Genomic DNA, 18,693 nt, shown 5'->3' with positions numbered 1-18,693 from the left:
TGAGACAAAACTGTAATTGTAAAGGTCCCATCCTGCGCTGTGTGGAGCCTGGTTGGAGGGGCCAGTGGAAGAGGAGAGACCCTCAGGAGCACAGGGCACGAGCAGGAAGGGGCCCTTCATGCCACGCTCACCCAGCCTCGGGGCAGGGGCAGGGAGGCCCCCAATCCCAAGCTCCCAGTTCTCTGTCCTCAGGGCCTGTGTCTTCTCTAGTTCTCCCTTCCTCGGCTTTGCCTGCATCAGGGGTACCTCTCGGGCTCCAGGCCATCCCCCAGGCGAGGCCAACGTTCTCTTGTTCTTGCGGTGCTATGGTTTGGTTCATGTTTGGGAGGTCAGGAGAGGTAACAGGTGTATCTCTGACCAGAACAGTCACGGAGGAGGCATTAGTAACTACTTAGGCACAGTATCTTACCGCTCCCCATTTTCTGGCCTTCGCTGTCCCCTGCCATCGTGGGAGAGGCCATGCGTGTAATGGTTAGGGACCAAACCCTCTAGGATAAGTTCGAGTCAATACATAAAAAGCTCTATGAGCAGGCACCTTAGCTGTTACTATTCTTCAGCTTAAATATTAGGAAATGAGCTCCTTTTCCTGCAGCATGGTGATCTTACCTGAGCGACCCTGAGCGAGACGCGTATCTCTTCTGAGCTGTCCCCTCTGAAAGATGGGCTGACAAGCCACCTTAACAGGAGGATGGAGGACATACCTGGCATGCAGTGGGACTCACTGAATGCTCATTCGCTCCAGGCTCCTGAGGCACCCGGTCTATAAGTCTGCACCCCAAGTCTCTGGGGCTGTACCTGGCATGGGCGCTGCAGAGCAAGGTGCTGTGCAGACAGCCTGGGCTGAGGGAGGGCCCACTCGCTCTGCCTGGGCCACTCTGCAGCTTCCTTCCTGATCCCCCCCTATTTCCTAGACTCCAGAGCACCTGCACCCTGAGTGCCCTCCTTCTCATTTCGGGGGCCCAGCTCTCCAGGCCTCCAGGTAAAGAATGGGCAGATGCCCACTGCCACACAGGGGCTTTTTGTCCTCCCTTGGGCGTAGGCAAGCCGGATCCTTGCTCAGTGCCCGGGTCTCAGGTCCCTTGTGCCTTGCTCAAATGTGTGAAGGCCAGCTGTGATGCCTGGGGATGCTGGGGTCAACCGTGCCCCCCAGAGGGCCAGCCCAGGCCTCCATTTCTCCCCTCTGCATGCTCTCTGCCCCTCTGCCCTGCACATAAGGTTTCCCAGGTGCCCAGAAGAGCTCCAGGACTCTTACCTATGAGGTCGTCCCAGGGTCCTGTGGCCAGGGCAGTTCCGGAAGAGCAGCCTGCTGCTGACATGCTGATCTGGAGTGCCTCACATCGTTTCTATAGACATGGATTCCACAAAAACATATTTGCCTGGGCCCCTGCCACCCTAGTGGGGGAGGGGGTGTCTTGCCCTCATCTGTATCCTCCCTTCCCCAAAGACACCTTCAGCCTTTCAGGTGCATAGACAGGGAAAGAAAGCCTGGGGAGAAGGCCGACATTTCCCAGTGTCCTTCCTGACCCAACTGTGACAGAATTGCAAGTGCGTTGACGTCCAGCTCTCCTCGCTTGGCCAAACGTCTCCTCTGCTTCTTCTCCACGGTCCCCTTCAGCCCTGCCTCATCCCAGAAGCCCTTCTGAGACACCCTCCCGGCCGCCTTCACAGAGGGCGATGCTTCTGCAGCCTCTGACACCCCACTAACGGGGCAGGGCCCAGGAGCAGGACCCTCTGGGGCGCGGAAGCTGGGGCGGGAGGGAGGGGTGCGGCGCGGGTCAGGGAGGACGCCCCCCACCTCCCCCCGCTGCGCACACGCTGTGTGGGTCCTCCAAGCCCTGTCCTCCCTTACAGGATGCTGCAAAACAACCAGCTGGGAGGAATCCCCGCAGAGGCGCTGTGGGAGCTGCCGAGCCTGCAGTCTCTGTGAGTCACGGGCGGGCTGGGCTGGGGAGCCAGCTTCCTGGGGCCTGACTCACAGCCCCGGGCCCCCTGCCTCGTCTTCCCCTCCTTTCTAAGGGGTGGGGTGGGGGTGGGCCCTTCTTACTCCATGTTTCAGACAAAATGCCGCTCCTGGCTTTGGTTTTTTCGGGGTTTTTTGTTGTCGTCAGTGTGTGTATGTGTACACTTGCGTGTGTATGCGGGAAGGAGGGCTCTAAGTCCCCACCAGAGGACTGTGGGAATGGGACCTCCCTAGGCGGGGCCACCGGGGCAGCGGTCCTGGGGTGTCTGGCTTTCTGCCACGGAGCCTGGGGCAGAGGTTGGAGATTGCCGCCCCAAAGAGGTGTCAGGAAGGAGCTATCTCCCCCCACCTAGCCTGCTCTAGCCCCCAGGGCTTGGGGGCGGGGCTAGGCTCAGACACCCATTTCCCCTGCTTGGGGGTGGGACTGCACTGAGGGGCTCACTGGCCACCCAGGACAGAACCGTGTCTTCAAGGAGCCCTGCAGTTCCTCTCTCACCCAGTGGGGGCATCATGGAGGCAAGACTGAGTCCAAGGGCGGAAGCAGAAACAGGTGCTGTCTAGTGATGTCAGCCCGCCAGCTGTGATCCTCTGGGCCAGGTGCTGCGTTTTATTCACACAGTGCACATCGCCGCGCCTGGGTCATAGCAGGTGCCTAGTGCATGCCTGCTGAACCAACTGCATTTTCTAGTACATCTACATCTGACGGGAGAGTAAATAAATGTTTTGGGGGGAAATCATAGTTGAGAGACAGGAGTGGGCATAACATTTAGCCATTGGGGAAACCGAGGCACAGTGAACATGCACTGTGTCAGGACAGAGGCCTCTGGCATCATCGGCATGTGGGTTCTGTCATGGTCCCTGCCCAGTCCATGGGTGTTGAAGTCAGACAACTCTAAACTGTCCTGATTGTCCTCAGGTGGAAGGAGAAAGGAAGTAGGAAAGGTGGCTTTCCTTCCCATAACCCATATTCAGGCCCCCTTACACCGTAGACAGAGGGGCCCAGTGGTGGGGTCCCTGGCAAACTATCTGTGCCACACCAACCCACGGTCAGGGCTTTCCTCCCCTGCCCCTGCCCTGAACATTCCCTACCCTCAGCTTCGGCGTCTGCACCCCAGTGCCACTCCCCCCACCCCCTGGGCTCCCTGATTGGCCCTGCCCTGCCTCCCCCCTCTCACCTTCCCACCTTCCATCCCAATAAGTGCTGGGCCTCTGGCCCCAGGCACCTTTTCTCCTTCCATCTAGTCACCACTGAACAGGGCCAGGCAGCCCAGCCTCAGAAGATCAAAGGCCAGCAAAACCTGTGCTTGATCTCCACCCCCGAGGACAGACTAAACATTTGCTTAGGGCACCAGCAAGACAGGGGCAGCCAAAACTAGAGGGCTGTGTGTGTGCAGAATTTGACATTTCATCCAAAGCACCAAAGAGGTATTTATAGGGAAAAAAATTAGACTTTTGCTAGACTTCACACTTATTTTAAGGTTGAGTTTTGTTGGTTTGTTTGTTTAATTGTGAATCACATCTTTTGCCTGCTTAGGGAGTCTAAAAGTCTCATTTTTAATGATGCCTTGGGGCTCTAAGACAGCTTCTTCCGTACTTTCTGAGAAATGGGCAGCCCCTGTGGCTGGGTGGGGAGGGCTAGATAATTCGCTTCCACCTGCAGCCCTATTACTTACTCCCCATTGTCTGCATGGGTCAGGACAGGGGACAGAGGCCCAGTCCCCTCCCGCCACTGTTTAAAGGCACACGAATAGATTTTCGCCTCTTGCAATCCATCCTGTGAGAGAGCACTGGCCTGTGAGGCAGAGAACTTGGCTTCAAGTCCTGGCTCTGATCCCCACTACTGTGTCACTTACCATCTCTGTGCCTCAGTTTTTCCACCTTCAAGTTGGGGATAATTATCTTCCCTGCCTATCTCTCAGAGTTGTCAGGATGATCAAATATATAGTGAATGTGAGAGGGATTTGTACAAAGACGACTCCACATGGCTTTAATGTGTGGCGATGCTGGTATGCGATTATTTATTTACCTAGCCAGTGATCCGTTCATTTTATACACATTTTCGAGGCTTTGCAACCTGACTTGCATCTTGAAGGATTAGCAAGCATCAACTGGGTGAAGAGTCAGAGAAGGAGATTCTAGGCAGAGGGAATAGCACATGCAAAGACACAAAGATAAGGAACCAAGAAAATTCTACAGACTTTACAAGGCAGTGAGTTTGGGTGAACTGTGTGTGTGTTGGGAGACGGTGGGGGGTGGGAGGGAAGGACAGTGGTGGAGAGAGATCTGGAATTAGCAAGAGGTAATGCCTAACCAGTAGCCATGAACCTTGTGAAGGATTTGGTCACTGGTGAGACACAGAAGAATTTCTAGCAGGAGAGCAATGTGATAGGGTTTGCATCATCATAAGATTACTTTGGCAGCGGTGATGGAGGACAGCCTGGAGGCGTGGAGCCAGTGAAGGGGCTGGTAAACCAAGGGCGCCTGAGGCTGAAGAAAGCAGGAGTAGTGGAGTAAAAGAAGTGGATGGATTCTAGAAATATCAAGATGCCATGTCATCAGAACTCTAGAGTCAGATGTCCTGGGCTGGCTCCTTCACTTAGGACCTTGGGCAGGTTAGTTAACCTCCGTGTTTTCATTTCTTTGTTAGTAAATTAGAGATGGTGTCTATGTACCTCAATAGGCTAGGAGGAAGTGAGTTAATATACATTAAAAAACCAGCACCTTTTGTTGCTACTACTACAGTTACTACTCCTGGCAGTATAGGCTAGATGTGAAGTGGGAGTTGAAGGAGACGAAGAGTCAATTTGATAGCCGTGTCTCCAGCTTTCACATCTGGGTGGACAGAGAGGCTGGTCACTGAGAGCCTGGCACACAGTAAGAACACAGTTAGAATGTAAGTGAGTAGTGAGCCCCAGAGGATGAGCGCTCTGGGAAAGGGCCCAGGGAAAGGGGAGACACTGAAGTCCTTGTGGACCTATTGAATTTGAGGTGCCTGTGGGTAGGGTGAGCAAGCATCTCAGACAAACTGGAAAGGGGCCACTCTATATGCATGACACACACACACACACACACACACACACACACACACACACACACACACACGTGTGTTGGGGAGAAGAGGGGGAGTGCATTACCCAACTCGAAGGTTCTATTTGTAGGTGTTATATCCTGAGCTGTTGGAAGCTGGGGGCCTCTAAATGAGGCTCTGTCCTACTAACTCAGGTCCCTCAGTCTCAGATAGCGACAGTAAAACCAGCCCAGGTGTCTAGGCTGAAAGGAGAAGGTGACAGCAAATGACAACTGTGGGAGCCCCTTCGTGTGTCAGTGCTACATGACATGTTTTATGTACGTGATCCGATTTCCTTCTCACCAAAACTCCTCTTTAATAATTGCCACCTCTGTTGGCAGATGAAGAAATAGAGGCTCAGGGACTCTTCCAAGGTCAGAGTTAGTGAGTGGGGAGGCAGGGCTATCACCCAGCGTTGTTAGGCTCCAAAGGCGATGCCCTTTCCATCATGGATGCAAGGAAAGCAAGTCACTGTTGGTGGCCAGCACTGGGTGGTCCTCCTGCCTTCCTGATGAGTACCAACAACTAGAAATTTCCTCCTTCCTGGAGGAAGTCAGTGGATTAGGGAGGTAGTATATAGGAGACACATCCCTGCCCATACCCCTCCTGGGGGTGGTACGTCCTCCCCAGAGCAGGCCAGACGCACCTAGGGGCTCAGGTCCCTGGAAAGGGCTGTTCCTCACCTCCAAAAGGGAGGGTCCCTGCACAAACTCTTGTGGACATTCCTGGAACCACAGCGAAGGTTCAGTCCTATAGTTCACTTTCTATCAGCTAGAACCAAATACTGGGGAGTAGAAAGCGGGTTTGGATTAGTCAGGAGTGGGATTAGGTTTAGGGGATGGGGCCCTAGGTAACCAGTTGTACATGGTACATGGGCTATTTGGCTTGGCACCTGGGTGGGTAGGACCCAGCTCCACAGTCCCCCCTCCCTGGATACACTTGCTTCTTCCCCGACCAATGTGGGAGGGAGAGGATGGCAATGCCAGATGTGTCACGCCAGGCTTGAGCCAAGGCCAAGAGAAACCACGGGAAGCCAGTGGAGCCTGGGGGAAAATAGAAACTGGGTGGGGGGGAGGCAGGGCAAGGGGGAGAGTACATGGAAAAGCAGAAAAACAGCCCAGAGAGACCTCAGGACTGGGCTGGGGTGGGGCCCAGGAAACACAGGCTGGCTGGTCCCTGGAGAAGAATCAGAAAAGCACAGTGGCAGGAATAAAGGGGAGAAAACAGGAAGACAGCCCAATCCTGGACACCCTACGGGGAGAAATGCATAATTGCAAAGGACAGCCACACGAAACTGGCCAACATTGTGCCGAGCTGGGGAAATTAATCAAGAGCAGTGCCAGACTCCAAACTGAAGCCCAAGTTAGAACCACCACAAGCCTCTCAGCGCAAGCCAACCAATCTAAAACACATTGGCTGCCTGCTTCAGAGGGGGAAGAGATGGAGAAGTCAGGGGTGAAGTATGTAGGGGTGGGGGTGTACCTGTGTGCATAGGAAGGCAGCTGGGCTCAGGGTGCTGTGGGAACAGAGGGATGGCTCCCATTTATCACACTTCATAATGCTAAGCACATTCGTGTCTCATTTAATCCTGAAATCCCTATAAAGTGACTTCTATCATTCTCATTTTATAGATGGGACAACTAATGTCCAGAGAAGTTAAGCAACTTGTCCAATGTCACACAGCTACGATGTAACTGAGGTGGCATTCTGTTTCAGTACAGATTCCAAAGTACCATATTCTTAACCTCTGTCTCTTAACACTGCCTCTAAGACACAATGCTTTAGGATACAGAGACCTGGATTTAAGTCCTGGCTCTGTCACTAAGAAGCAGTGAGGCCATGGGAAAGTCTCCTCCCCTCTCTGAGCCTAAAGTTCCTCATCTTTAAAGTGGGAGGGTCAAATGAAGTGACTAGCAGACAGGTGTCCCAAGAGGAAGGATGTTATGCTCCAGACATACAAGAACGTCGTGGGGCTCCTGGGTGGCTCAGTCAGTTAAGCGTCTGAGTTCAGCTCAGGTCATGATCTCACAGTTTGTGGGTTCGAGCCCCACGTCGGGCTCTGTGCGCACAGCTAGCTCAGAGCCACGAGCCTGCTTCAGATTCTGTATCGCCCTCTCTCTCTGGCCCTCCCCTGCACTCATCTCTCTCTCTCCAAAATAAATAAAACATTAAAAAAATAAAAAAGAAAGAATGTCCTAATGGGGTTATTGACCCTGTTTCTCAGTCACCTATGATTGCTGTGTGCTCTCTGGGTCTCCGTTTCTCTCTCTGTGTAATGGAGAGCATCCTTCTTAACTCTCTGGTCTCCTGGGAATCTGTGAGGGGGGATGAGGAGGAAAGACTTGAACTTCTCCAGGAGAAAACGGCTAAACCATTCTGGCCAGTACCAGAGGTCCTGTGAGGCCAAGGATTAGGAAAGGTGAAACCAAAGGGCTTTTGAACAAGTCCCCCTCATTCCATACCTCTGACCCCCTTCCAAGGGACAATTGTTCCCCCAGACAGATGACCACAGCCAGACTGATAATAACCAGCCCTTAGATGGCACTTTCCATGTGTGAGGTGGTCCCACTTCTTACTTCTCTTACTCCTCACAGCACTCCTCTGGGATGCTTACAGTAGTCGTCCCATCACCCCATTTTATAGATGAGCAGACCACTGAGGCACAGGGGGGTGACGTGACTTGACAAAAGTTATTACAGCGAGTATAGAGCAGAGCCACAGTCAGAACTCAGGCAGCCTGGCCCAGAGTCCACACACATAGCTGTGGTTCTGGGCTGCCTCTCAAGGGCAATTCTGAGGCTGCTGAGTGAGCAGATGACAAGCCCTTCAGGAATGGGTCATCCTGGGGTTCTGGGACCAAGATGTTTCCAGAGCACCTGCTCCCAGGGCTGGCTTTGGATTGTGCACTCTGCTGGGGGATGCCTGAGAAGCCTGGATTGGGCTGTTTCCGTCCTTACTCCGGGAGTTGTAGGGTTGAGTGGAGTCAGTTTGGGCTGCTCTAACTTCTGGAAGTTCCGTATCAGCTTGCCAGCATGGTTGAGTAGGAGGGTGAGGGCCCTCTCCTGAGTTGCAGACTGCTGACTTCTGGTCGCACCCTCGTGTCTGGAGGAGCAGAGACAGGACGAAGGCTCTCTCCTGATGCTTACGGGGACACTAATCCCATTCATCCTCATGACTTTACCTAATCCTAATCACCTCCTAAAGGCCTCACCTCCTAAATCCATTACTCTTCAGTCCATAACAAAGGGAGAGTGTTGGTTGCCTAGGAAACTGGGGCTGCTGACTGTGTGGCTTCAGCATTGATCCCTAGAGACCCTTGGCTTTGATCATAACCCCCAGACTCCTTGAGAGAGGGCCTGAGGCTGGTTCTGCTAATCACAATCTACTCGTGAGAGGAATTAAGATCTTTCTAGGGGCCCTTGGGTGGCTCAGTTGGTTAAGCGTCCGACTTTCGGTTGAGACGAACCTCACAGTTTGTGGGTTCGAGGCCCGCATTGGGCTCTGCGTTGATGGCACAGAGCCTGCTTGGGATTCTCTCTCTCTCTCTCTCTCTCTCTTTGCCCCTTCCCTGCTGACATGCTCTTGCTCTCTCCCTGTCAAGATAAAGATTTTTTAAAAAGATCTTTCTAGAAGCTTTTCATGAGGAACAGTTTTTTTCTATGTTACCCTTGCAAGGAGTTGCACCTGTATTTATAACCCATTTTACAGACACACCTGAGAGGGAAGTTGCTCTGCTCAAGATTCCCCAGTGAGGTAGAGTTAGAGCCAGGAGTGGAACTAAGTAGGATCTTCTTATGGTGAGGGTGATAGAGCCCAACCCTGACTTACCACTCACAGCCTCCTTGAAGCAGATCTTTAAAAGGTCCCAGTGGAAGGCCTGGGGGATTTCAAAAGAAAGAGCAAGTTATACATGGGACTGGGGAATTCCCTCAAGGAATTTCTTAGCTCCCCTGAGTACTGTGGGAAGGAGGAGAACATCACTGGGGGGAGGGGGCTGAGGAAGGTGTCTTTGTGGGAGAGAATGGGCCAACACAGTCATGAATAGAACTTGTAGAATAGTGGTTCTCAAAGAGTAGTCCCCGGACCAGCAGCATCAGCATCACCTGGGAACCTGTTAAAAATGCACATTCTCAGGCCCCACCCCAGACCTACTGAATCAGAATCTCTGGTCTAAGGAGACCAGCAATCTGTTTTAAGAAGTCCTCCAGGGCATCTGGGTGGCTCAGTTAGTTAACCATCCGACTTCGACTTCGGTTCAGGTCATGATCTCGTCGTTTGTGGGTTTGAGCCCCACATAGGGCTCTGTGCTTACAGCTCAGAGCCTGGAACCTGCTTCGGATTCTGTTTCCCTTTCTCTCTGCCCCCCCCCCCCCATCATGCTCTAGCTCTCTCTGTCTTTCAAAAATAAATAAATGTGAAAAAAAAAAAAAGAAGTCCTCCAGGGGACTTCCATGCACACTGAAGATTAAGAACCAATCCAGGAGAAAAGAGATACATTTATCTCCTTGGGCTGCCATCGCAAATTGGGTGGCTTAAAGCAACAGAAATTGTTCTTTTGTAGTTCTAGAGCCCAGAAGTCTGAAATTAAGGTGTCAGTGGGGCCTCTTCTAGTTTCTCTTCGTGGCCAGCATTCTTTGTGGCCCCATCATCCAATCTCTGCCTTCCATCTTCATGTGGCCTTCTCTTCTCTTTGCATCCCTCTCTGGTCTCCCATCAGGACACTTATCATTGGATTTAGGGCCCACCCAGATAATCCAGATGATCTGGATTATCACCTTGAGAGCCTTAACTTAATTACATCCTCAAAGACTCTTTTCCCAAAGAAGGTCTCATTCACAAGCTCTGGGAGTTAGGATGTGGACTTACCTTTTAGGGAGCCACCCATCAAGAGGCTACAAGGAGTAAGATGGATAGTGGGGAAGGGCGAGCGAGCCTGCACCCTACGGGAGAGTACATGGGATGAAGAGCTGAGAGCTGAGTCAGAATGAAAACAGGAGGCTTAGAGGGAGCAGTAGCCCCTGAACCAGCTGTGCAAGCATCTGGCAAAGTAAGGTCCAAGGCTGGCAGGCAGCGGCAAGAACAAGGCCCTGAGGTCTGGGCAGCTCTGATCCAAGTTCTAGTCTGAAGATGTCCCGTCTGCCATGGAGAAGCCCCCAAGCTGCCCCTGAGCCCTTCAGGTGATCTAGTGAATATTGTCAGTGCCACTCAACTTGCCTGCCAGCCGGAAAGGGCCCTGAGGCCCAGCCATGCTGTGGGGCCCAGCTGAGGGGTCCCCAGAGACGCACGAGGTGGCAGATGGCCTCCCTGGCACAGCTATTTTGGGCTCCATGATTATATGCTACTGTATTTGGATCTCNCCCCTGCATATGATGAAGCTCTGAACATGGGTAATTTGGCTCCTGGAGATTCTAGGAGAGTGTCCATGGTGGGCTGGGCCCTGGGATCCTGTGGACATTTTTTCAGCCTTAAATGCTGGTCTAGGATAGAGTTGGCCCAAGCGGGGCCACCCAGGAGCAGTGTGATGCCTCGGCCCTTTGGGGAACACCTCAGCCCAGACTTGTGGGTCTCCTCACTCTCCTCCCTCCTGAGTCCCATAGAGCTCTCCCAGGCTTAGGCCTGAGAGATCTGAGACACAGGAGTACCCCAAGTGGGGGTGTGGGAGCTGATAACTCAGATGTGGTTTAGGTGCACATGGGACCCAGGTGGAGCCAAGAAGTGGGTGACCCCTTCCCCCATGGAGAGAAGACAGAGACAAGTTTCCTTCCTCCTGTATTAATGACCTCACTGAGCAGCTGACATCAGGGCAGAGCCCTGGCTTGGGTTCTGGGTATGTCTGGAGGAAAGAGGAGATCCAACCGCTGGTGTCCGTCCGTCCATCCATCCATCCATCCATCCATTGGTTTGTTTAGGCTTTGTTGAGTGTCTGGAATGTCTAGCAGAAAAGTTCCTGAAATCAGTCATAAAACAAGGGTCTGCCTTTCAGCGGCTCGTGGTTTGTTGTGGGACTATCACACACACGCAGACACCCATCTTTACCCTGCCCCTCCCATACACTGTGGTCTTAAGCTTCCAAGACAGAAAGTCAGTGCAAGTGAACATGATATAAAATTAGTGTATAAAAGCAAAACGGGAGTTGATGAAAACGAGGGGAAGCCCAGTAGGGATATGATAAGAATCGTACTGGTGGTTAATGTTTGTTGAATATTTACTATGGTACCTGATTCTAGGCTAATGCTCAACAGACATCACCTTTGTTCCTTGCAACAAACCTCTACAGTGCAATCATTTGCACATATGGGGTGGAACACAAGGTTTGGGTTGGTTTGGTTGTGGACCCACCTAGAGGTAATGAGAGGTAGCAGATAATCTTTTGAAGGATGCAGGTGGAGACATAACGGTTAGACTTTGGGAAGAACTTCCTGGCTATCTGAAACCACAGGGAGGGGGAAAGCCTAGAGTACTTCCTTCTGAAAGTCCTCTGGAATCACACTGCCTGCATCTGGCCTGGGGGCAGGAAGGGGTTCGACCCCATCTCGCTCCAATCTACTCTTGACGTTTTCTGGGAGCTCACAACATCTTGTTCAAATTCTGTGCCACAGAAGCCTTAGAGCAGTCTAGAGAGGAGGTAAGAGAAGGTTCAGATGCCTGCAGCCAGCCTCCCCCTGGCTGCACCCCTACAACAGGCTGCCTGCTTCCCATCCCCCCAGCCTGCCGCGATCCTGCCATCCCGCCATCCCGGTAAGAGAAGGCTGTGAGGGGCTGGGAACGTGTGGTCTTTTCCAAGAGTCCATGAGTAATTTTCCACCCGTTTATGAGCCTTTGGAGCCAAGGTGGCTGCCAGCCGCTTGCTGGAGTGTGGAAATCCACACACCAACCGGAAAAGGCTGTGAACACACCGGGATCCTGCTCTGGCCACCAGCAGAGGCTGTGTGGGTGGAGGCTGCCCACCCCAGACCACAGGACCTTAGAATACCCAGCTGCAAGGCGCCGTTAGGGTCAGCCAGTCCAACCGCCTCTTCTACAGGTGAGGAGACCAAGCAGCAGAAAGGGGAAGTGACTTTCTCAGTGTCACCCAGCAAGTCAGTGGTGGCGCTACAGCTAGCTGGACCCCGGGCCAGGCGGGCAGATGCCATTTTAGTCTGAAAGGGGAAGATCTGTTTATGAGCCTCAGTATCCTCTAGATGGCCCTAAGATCAGTTGTTCTGGAATATGCCTTCCCCCCCCCCTCCCCGCCAACCCGGGGGGGACTCTCTGACAAGTTAAAGTGGCTTTTCTTCCCTCACTAGCCCTAATGCTTGTTTTTGGACTTGGAGCCAGTTCTTTCCCCTGTCCCCCTTAAATAAAACAACTCCGACTCGGAGCTGGTCAGGAGGACTCTGGAGAGCTTGGAGGGGTCTGAGTGGTAGGAAGGGAGGGGAGAAGACCCACGGTGCTTGGTAGGAGTCAACTGCTCTGAGGTAGTGGCTGTTGAAAGGATGCTGAGCCTTGGGGGGGCCCTGGAAACCCATGGAGAAAAGGTCACTTCTGTCCCCTTGTGAAGTTTGGCCACCCCAGCTCTCTCCCCAATCCCCATGTCTCCTACAAGGAGGTAACTCTTTCTCTGGGGTATTTTTCAGGGTGTCCTGCCTTAGTCACCCTGTGAGAAGGGACTACAGCCCCTTTCCGAGGCTGGAGGCCACAGAAGACCATCAGCAGAGGTGACCTGGGCCCCATGCCTCTCCTCAGTGTCGAGGCAACAGTTTGGGGTAATACTGAGGGAAGAGAAGGAAAGAAGGCCAGAGATGGAAGGGAAGGCAAGAAGGAACTTTCTTTGAGGGTCCCCCATGTGACAGATATCACACCAGGTGCCTTCAGCGGGCTGATATTCATTCAGCAGCAGGACCACCAGTGCCATTATCGAGGCATTGCCCCAGGCCCCTTTCAGCTGCCACTTTCTCTCTCCTCTCCTTCCAGTCCACGCCAGTTGCCTCCATTTTGTCACTTCCAGTCTGGCTTCTATGGCCCTCTCAGACCATCAGAATGGCTCTTACCAAGTCACTGGACCTTCACTAAGTCCAACAGTCTCCTTCCAGGCCTTGTCTTATGTGATCTTGTAGGAGCATAAACTAGTGTTGACCACTCTCCCTGAAGCCCTCTATTCCCATGGCTTCTGTGCATGGAACTCAGTCTCCCGGTTCTCCCCTACATCTCTGGCCGCTCCTCATTTTCTTTGCAGACTCCTCTTCCCCTGTCCATCCTATAAATGGCAGAGTTGTTAGGGGACTCTTTCCTTATCCCTCTGTTCTATCTGTTCCTCAGTTTACCCCTCAGGCAGTTTCTTATCTGTCCGAAGACTCAGTTAGCCTACATGATGATGGCTCTGGGTCTATCTCTAGCCCAGATGGGCACATGACTTGCCCATTGGAATCTCCACCTGGATAAGCCAACGGTACCTCAAACCAAACATTTCCCCAGAGGTTCATCATCTAACATCCTGTGAGTACTCCTTCTCTAATATTCTCTGTCTCAAGAAATGCCACCACCATCCATCTGGTTCCCCCATCCAGGGATTTGGCAGTCGTCTTTGACTGTGTCACCACTTCCACATCTCATCAGTCCCAGTGACTGTGCCTCCGGATTGATTCGGAATAAACCCTCTTGCCTTTACTCCCCTGTGTCCCGTCATCGGCTTGCCGTCATCCTTGCCTGGCTCACTGCAACAGCCTCCAAAGGGTCCCCTGCTTCCATTCTTTTTCTTTTTTTTAACTTTTAAAATGTTTTTTAAACTTAGTTTTTGAGAGAGAGAGACAGAGTTCTAGCAGGGAAGGAACAGAAAGAGAGGACACAGACACAGAATCCAAAGCAGGCTCCAGGCCCTGAGCTGTCAGCACAGAGCCCGACGCGGGGCTCAAGCTCATGAACTGTGAGATCATGACCTGAGCCAGTCAGTTGCTTAACAGACTGAACCACCCAGGCACCTCCCTGCTTCCATTCTGAGGTTGCTGGGGTCAGGTGGGCCTTAAAATGCAAATCTGATCATGTCACTCCCCTCCTTAAAAATTTTCGGGAGCTCCCAGTTGCCCTAAGACAAAGCCCAAACCCCTTGGCTAAGCTACCCCTGCCCTCCTCTCCCTACTTCACCCTCCCAGCCTCTGCTGGAGTTGGAGGGAGCGCCTTGCAACTCTCCTAGCCTGCAGCCTGTGCTCCTGCTCTTTGCTGTCCCCTCTGCCGGCAAGAGTCGCTCCTATTCTCCATCTGCTCGCCTGCCCAAGTCCCACTCATCCATTAGGCCGTAGCTTAGATGTTCCCTCCTGCAGGGGCCTTATCTGACCCTACGTCCATCTAGTGCCCTTGTGATGTGCTCACAGAGCTGCCTGCGATTCTTCTGTTCCCTTTATATTTCACTGTCTATGCTTCCTTCTATACTCTGAGCTCCATGAGGGCGGAGACTGTATCTCCTTAAATTCAGGATTTGCCCACACCTAGTACAGTGCCTGGCACATGTACACACTAGAGGCCTTTGCTTGTAAATGTATGAATTAATAAATGAGGAAACAGGATCAGAGAGAAGTAACTTGCTCAATAACACACAATTTGTAGGAACGAGGGCTGGGATTTACACTCAGGTGTGGCTGCTTCTTCTGTCCATACTTTTCACCTTCCTGTGGATGCTTCCAGAGAATACCTGAGAAGCTCTGAGAAAGGGCGCAAGTCTAGGGGACAAGGGCCCTTCCTGCCCTCCGCGGTCACTTTTAGGGGAGGTAGGATAGGTAGCAGACAGAGCTGAGAAGGGAGTAAGGACACAGGGATGACCCAAGGAGTTTAAAGCGTTAGCACAGATTACAGCCTGGTGCAGACAAGTGCTGTGGATCCGGCTGTGTGTAGGGACTCCGTGTTTTGTGTATCCACGGATAGAAGGTGGGGTGGGGCTGCAGCCCTCTACCGTCAGATGATGTGTCGTCGGGGCTGCCCTTTAGTATGTGTCTCAACCTAAATTCAACAGAAGTGGGAAGTAAACTGATTTTTTAAAAAAGCCATGTGATGCCTTCCAAAGCCAAGAATAACATTATTTCAAACGACCTGCTGCTTAGGGTCGATCTCTGTCCCTGAAGCCCTTGGCCTCGTCAGGCAAGGAGCTCTCACTAACATAAAGAGGCAGGGGCTGGGGTAGCACCTCCTAAGGCTGACTGCTTGGGGGGCCTTCATAATTTTCAGAGCTCCAGGTTGGGGTGGGGATGGGGATGAAGAAGAAACCAAGGATTCGTCCCAGCCAGGGAGTTAGGAGGCTGTGTCCCCGAGCTGAGACAGCCCCAGCCCATTCCTCTTTCCTTCCTGCTCTGTCAGCTGCAGCCCACAGGAATGAGGCTGCGAGGCCTCCTCAGGGAGCCACCAGGCCTTCTGGGCCAACGCAGCTGCCTCGGCCCCCAGCCCCAGCCGGCTCCCCTGGCCCCAATTAACCTGCCTCTCAGCTGCACGTCTGCTAACCTGGGGCCTGAAGGGCCTTATAGTAAAAACCCCTTCGGAACATCTGGAGTGCAGGCAGGGGAGGGGCCCACCTGGAAGGGAGAGGAGGCAGGAGGGGGGAGAGGGAAAAGGGACTGAATGGGAGAGTGTAGTCTGGTGTACAGGGTAGGGGGGGTGGTGGGGAGGCTGGAAGTAAGGAAGCAGTCCCTGGATTCTTAGTTCTGTTTGTTGAGGCAGAATGGTTAGAGGGGGTGTGGTGAGGGTGCAGCCCAAGGCTCCTCCAAGTCACAGGTGGCACTTAAGTAATCTTGCTCCTCTGATCAGAACCCCCCACAGACCCCCAAGGACTACCTGGGGCAAACCTTCCTTTGAGTGCTATCTGTTTCATGTTGGTGTCCCTGCTTTCCACTCATTCTAGCAAAGTCACTGACCCCTATCTTTCCCTAGTTCCCCAAACCTGCCCTCTTCTCCCTCCAAGCTCTGGCTTAAGTTCTTTCTCAGCCAAGGACCCTTTTTTCTTTCTTTCTTTCTTTCTGCCAAGCCTTGCCTCTCTACTTCCTATCTCAATGCAACACTCGCCTCCTCCATGAAGTCTTCCTAGACTGATTCTATCTGACTCCGAGCCTGATGGGCACTTAGGGAACACTAGGTTCCAGAAGCAGGGATCCTCAGTCTTTGTAACCAAGAGGTCAGGAAGGGAGGCCCTAGCCAGAGCAGAGCAGGAAAGATTCAGGCAGAAGTCTCTTGTCTTTGCAGGATCTGGAGAAGCTGAGCAGAATTCAGATTTGTGGAGAGGGACACAGCATGGCCCCAGACAATAAATACTCTTTCAGTATTGTCTAGAGATCTGGTTTCAGAACTAGTGGGTTGGGGCACTAAGTAGTGACCTTCTGGCAAGTCCAAAAAGTTCTGAGAAAGACTCCCTGCCTAGCCCAGGGCAGATGGCTACCCTTCTCAGTTCATCTCTCTCCCTAGTATGACCTGCAAGTGTTCTGAATCTGACAGGCCCACGCTGCTCTGAGTCTGGAAAGTCTGAGGGCAGAAGGAACATAAATCTTAGGAGGCATTTGCTGGCTTCCTGGCGCTGTGCATGGGCTCTCTTGACTGACCCCTTAATCAAGACTCTCACCCGTCCAGCCTGGGAGGAGCCGGGCAGAGGTCTACCATTCTCTGAGTCCTGGCTCAGTCTGGGGCTCTAGATTGTGATGACCCAGAAAATCTGTCTCCTTTCTGCTGAAAGGGTAGTGTGTGATTTTAGCTACTTCTTTGGAAATAGCTGCTTTTTTTTTTAGCCAGCTCTGCCATTTTTGAGATTAAGAATCATGGGCAATTTGTCTAAATGTTCTGAGCCTCTTGGTTTTGTAGTCTGTAAGCTGGGGATAAGAAAGTGATTGTTACAAAGACTTATGAGAAAATGCATAGGTAACGTGTAGAATCTACACCAGGTATATCCTCCGTGCACAATAAATGATGGTTCTATTATTAGACTAAACTACAGAAGTGTGTCCCACAGTGTCATCATTTTGCACTAGTGAGGGACAAGAGGATTTGGGGAGCTCAGAGAAACACGGGCTGTCAGGGGCAGAGCCAGCCTCTGGGGGCTAGGCTGTGATCTTTCACCTCCTGCCAGGCTCTGCTGAAAAAGTAGATTACCCAGAGAGGGATAGATTCTCCCTCAGCCCCTGACCCCAGGAATGGTCCTTTCAGGTGGTCGGTCATCTGCAATGAGGCACCATGTATCACCCATCTCATATCCCTTTCATTGTGCAGATCTATGGGGAGTACCAAGTGGGCACAGTGGCCATCAGTGAGCTTACAATCAGGACACACAGAGAGCACATTCACAAACCGTACATGACAGAACACGCCAGGTACAAACAAGAGGTCCAGAGTGCAGTGCGAAGGGGGCAGCTACCACTTGCTGGGCTCCTGCAAGGTCAGGTGCTGTGCTTGCTGCCCCACGGCACTGAGCATCAGAGCTGAGATTCCAACTCTGTATCTAACATCTAACTCCTACTGTTTTGCAGAGGTGAGAAGTTTGACAACTTGGTTCCTTTTTTCCTTTTTTGGTTTTATATATTTTCAAAGGGCAAATGACTTAGATTATTTATTTATTTACTTTAAAATGTTTATTAATTTATTTTTGAGAGAGAGTGCACATGCTTGCACAAGTCAGGGAGGGACAGAGAGAGAGAGAGGAAGACACAGAATCTGATGCCAACTCCGAGCTGTCAGTGCAGAGCCCAACGCAGGGCTCGATCCCATGAACTGTAAGATCATGACCGGAGCTGAAGTCGGACACTTAATCAACTGAGCCATCCAGGCGTCCCCACTTACATCATTTAAATACAAGTCCAACAGAATTACTCTGCCTAAGTCAGCAATGATGCCAAAATGCGTACTCACTCCCAGACACTTGTCAGTATTGTCTGAGTCTTGTCTCAGTGAAATCAGGGGACTGATACCTTATTCCTAAACAGCTTTCCTATCTGCAGTGTAATCTACCATTTCCTGTGGATACCTTAGCTTTTCCACATCCGTCTCAGCAATTTCAAAACGAAATCCATCGTCCTCTGAGGCCATGGTGATCTCCACTTGGTCCAACCAAGCTGAGGGTTTTCATAAAATGTGGTCTACCAAGAGCTTTTCTGGGTCAGTCTTGTCATAAAGATTCAACACACAAAGAAAACATGATCCTTGATTTCCTCGAACCTCAAAGGGGCAGTGTCACTATGCCGGTGGCACAGCTCTGTGACTCCACCTGGAGCCTAGAGCAAGGGCAGGAAGGAGACACTGTCGCTGAACATAAAGGGCCTCTAAACACAACGCACAAAGCTGTAGCTATCTTTCCCAAAGCTTTTAGGGTTTTAGAGAACCCACATCATCTGATTCTAATTGTGGCCACGAGGACACACGGAGTCACCACGCTGGTAGTCTCAGAGCCTGACAGCCCAGCTTCTGAGAGGAGAGGGCAGCTCCACGGTGTGTGGGATGCCTTCCAGAAGGTCAGCAAAGTTCTGTGGAAAAGACAACCCTTATGTTGGGGTTTGAAGGTAGACTAAAAGGCTGGCAGGTGGAGATAGAAGAACAGCTTTTGCTGGGAGAGGAGGGGCCTCAGCAAAGCATGGAGGCAGCAAATTGGAGGCATGGGAGGTGGCATGCTGGCTTGGGGGCCAGGGCGGGGAGGCAGATCTCACTTCCTGAGGTTACAGCACCACGCACC

General features: G+C 52.1%; 1 protein-coding gene across 1 annotated transcript in view; it reads left to right on the top strand.

Annotated features, from left to right (window-relative positions):
• The window catches only part of LGR6 (leucine rich repeat containing G protein-coupled receptor 6), a 120,048-nt gene that overhangs the window by 38,661 nt on the left and 62,694 nt on the right, over positions 1-18,693 (top strand). The window contains exon 5 of the mRNA XM_077771978.1: positions 1,852-1,923. Within this exon, the coding sequence (XP_077628104.1) occupies positions 1,852-1,923 (72 nt within the window). The remainder of the gene's footprint in view (positions 1-1,851; positions 1,924-18,693) is intronic.

This window comes from Crocuta crocuta, unplaced genomic scaffold, assembly GCF_008692635.1.
Source record: "Crocuta crocuta isolate KB4526 unplaced genomic scaffold, BGI_CrCroc_1.0 scaffold318, whole genome shotgun sequence".
Classification (NCBI taxonomy): Eukaryota; Metazoa; Chordata; class Mammalia; order Carnivora; family Hyaenidae; genus Crocuta; species Crocuta crocuta.
The sequence above is the reverse complement of the archived record's forward strand: the minus strand, read 5'-3'. Positions and strand labels throughout refer to the sequence as shown.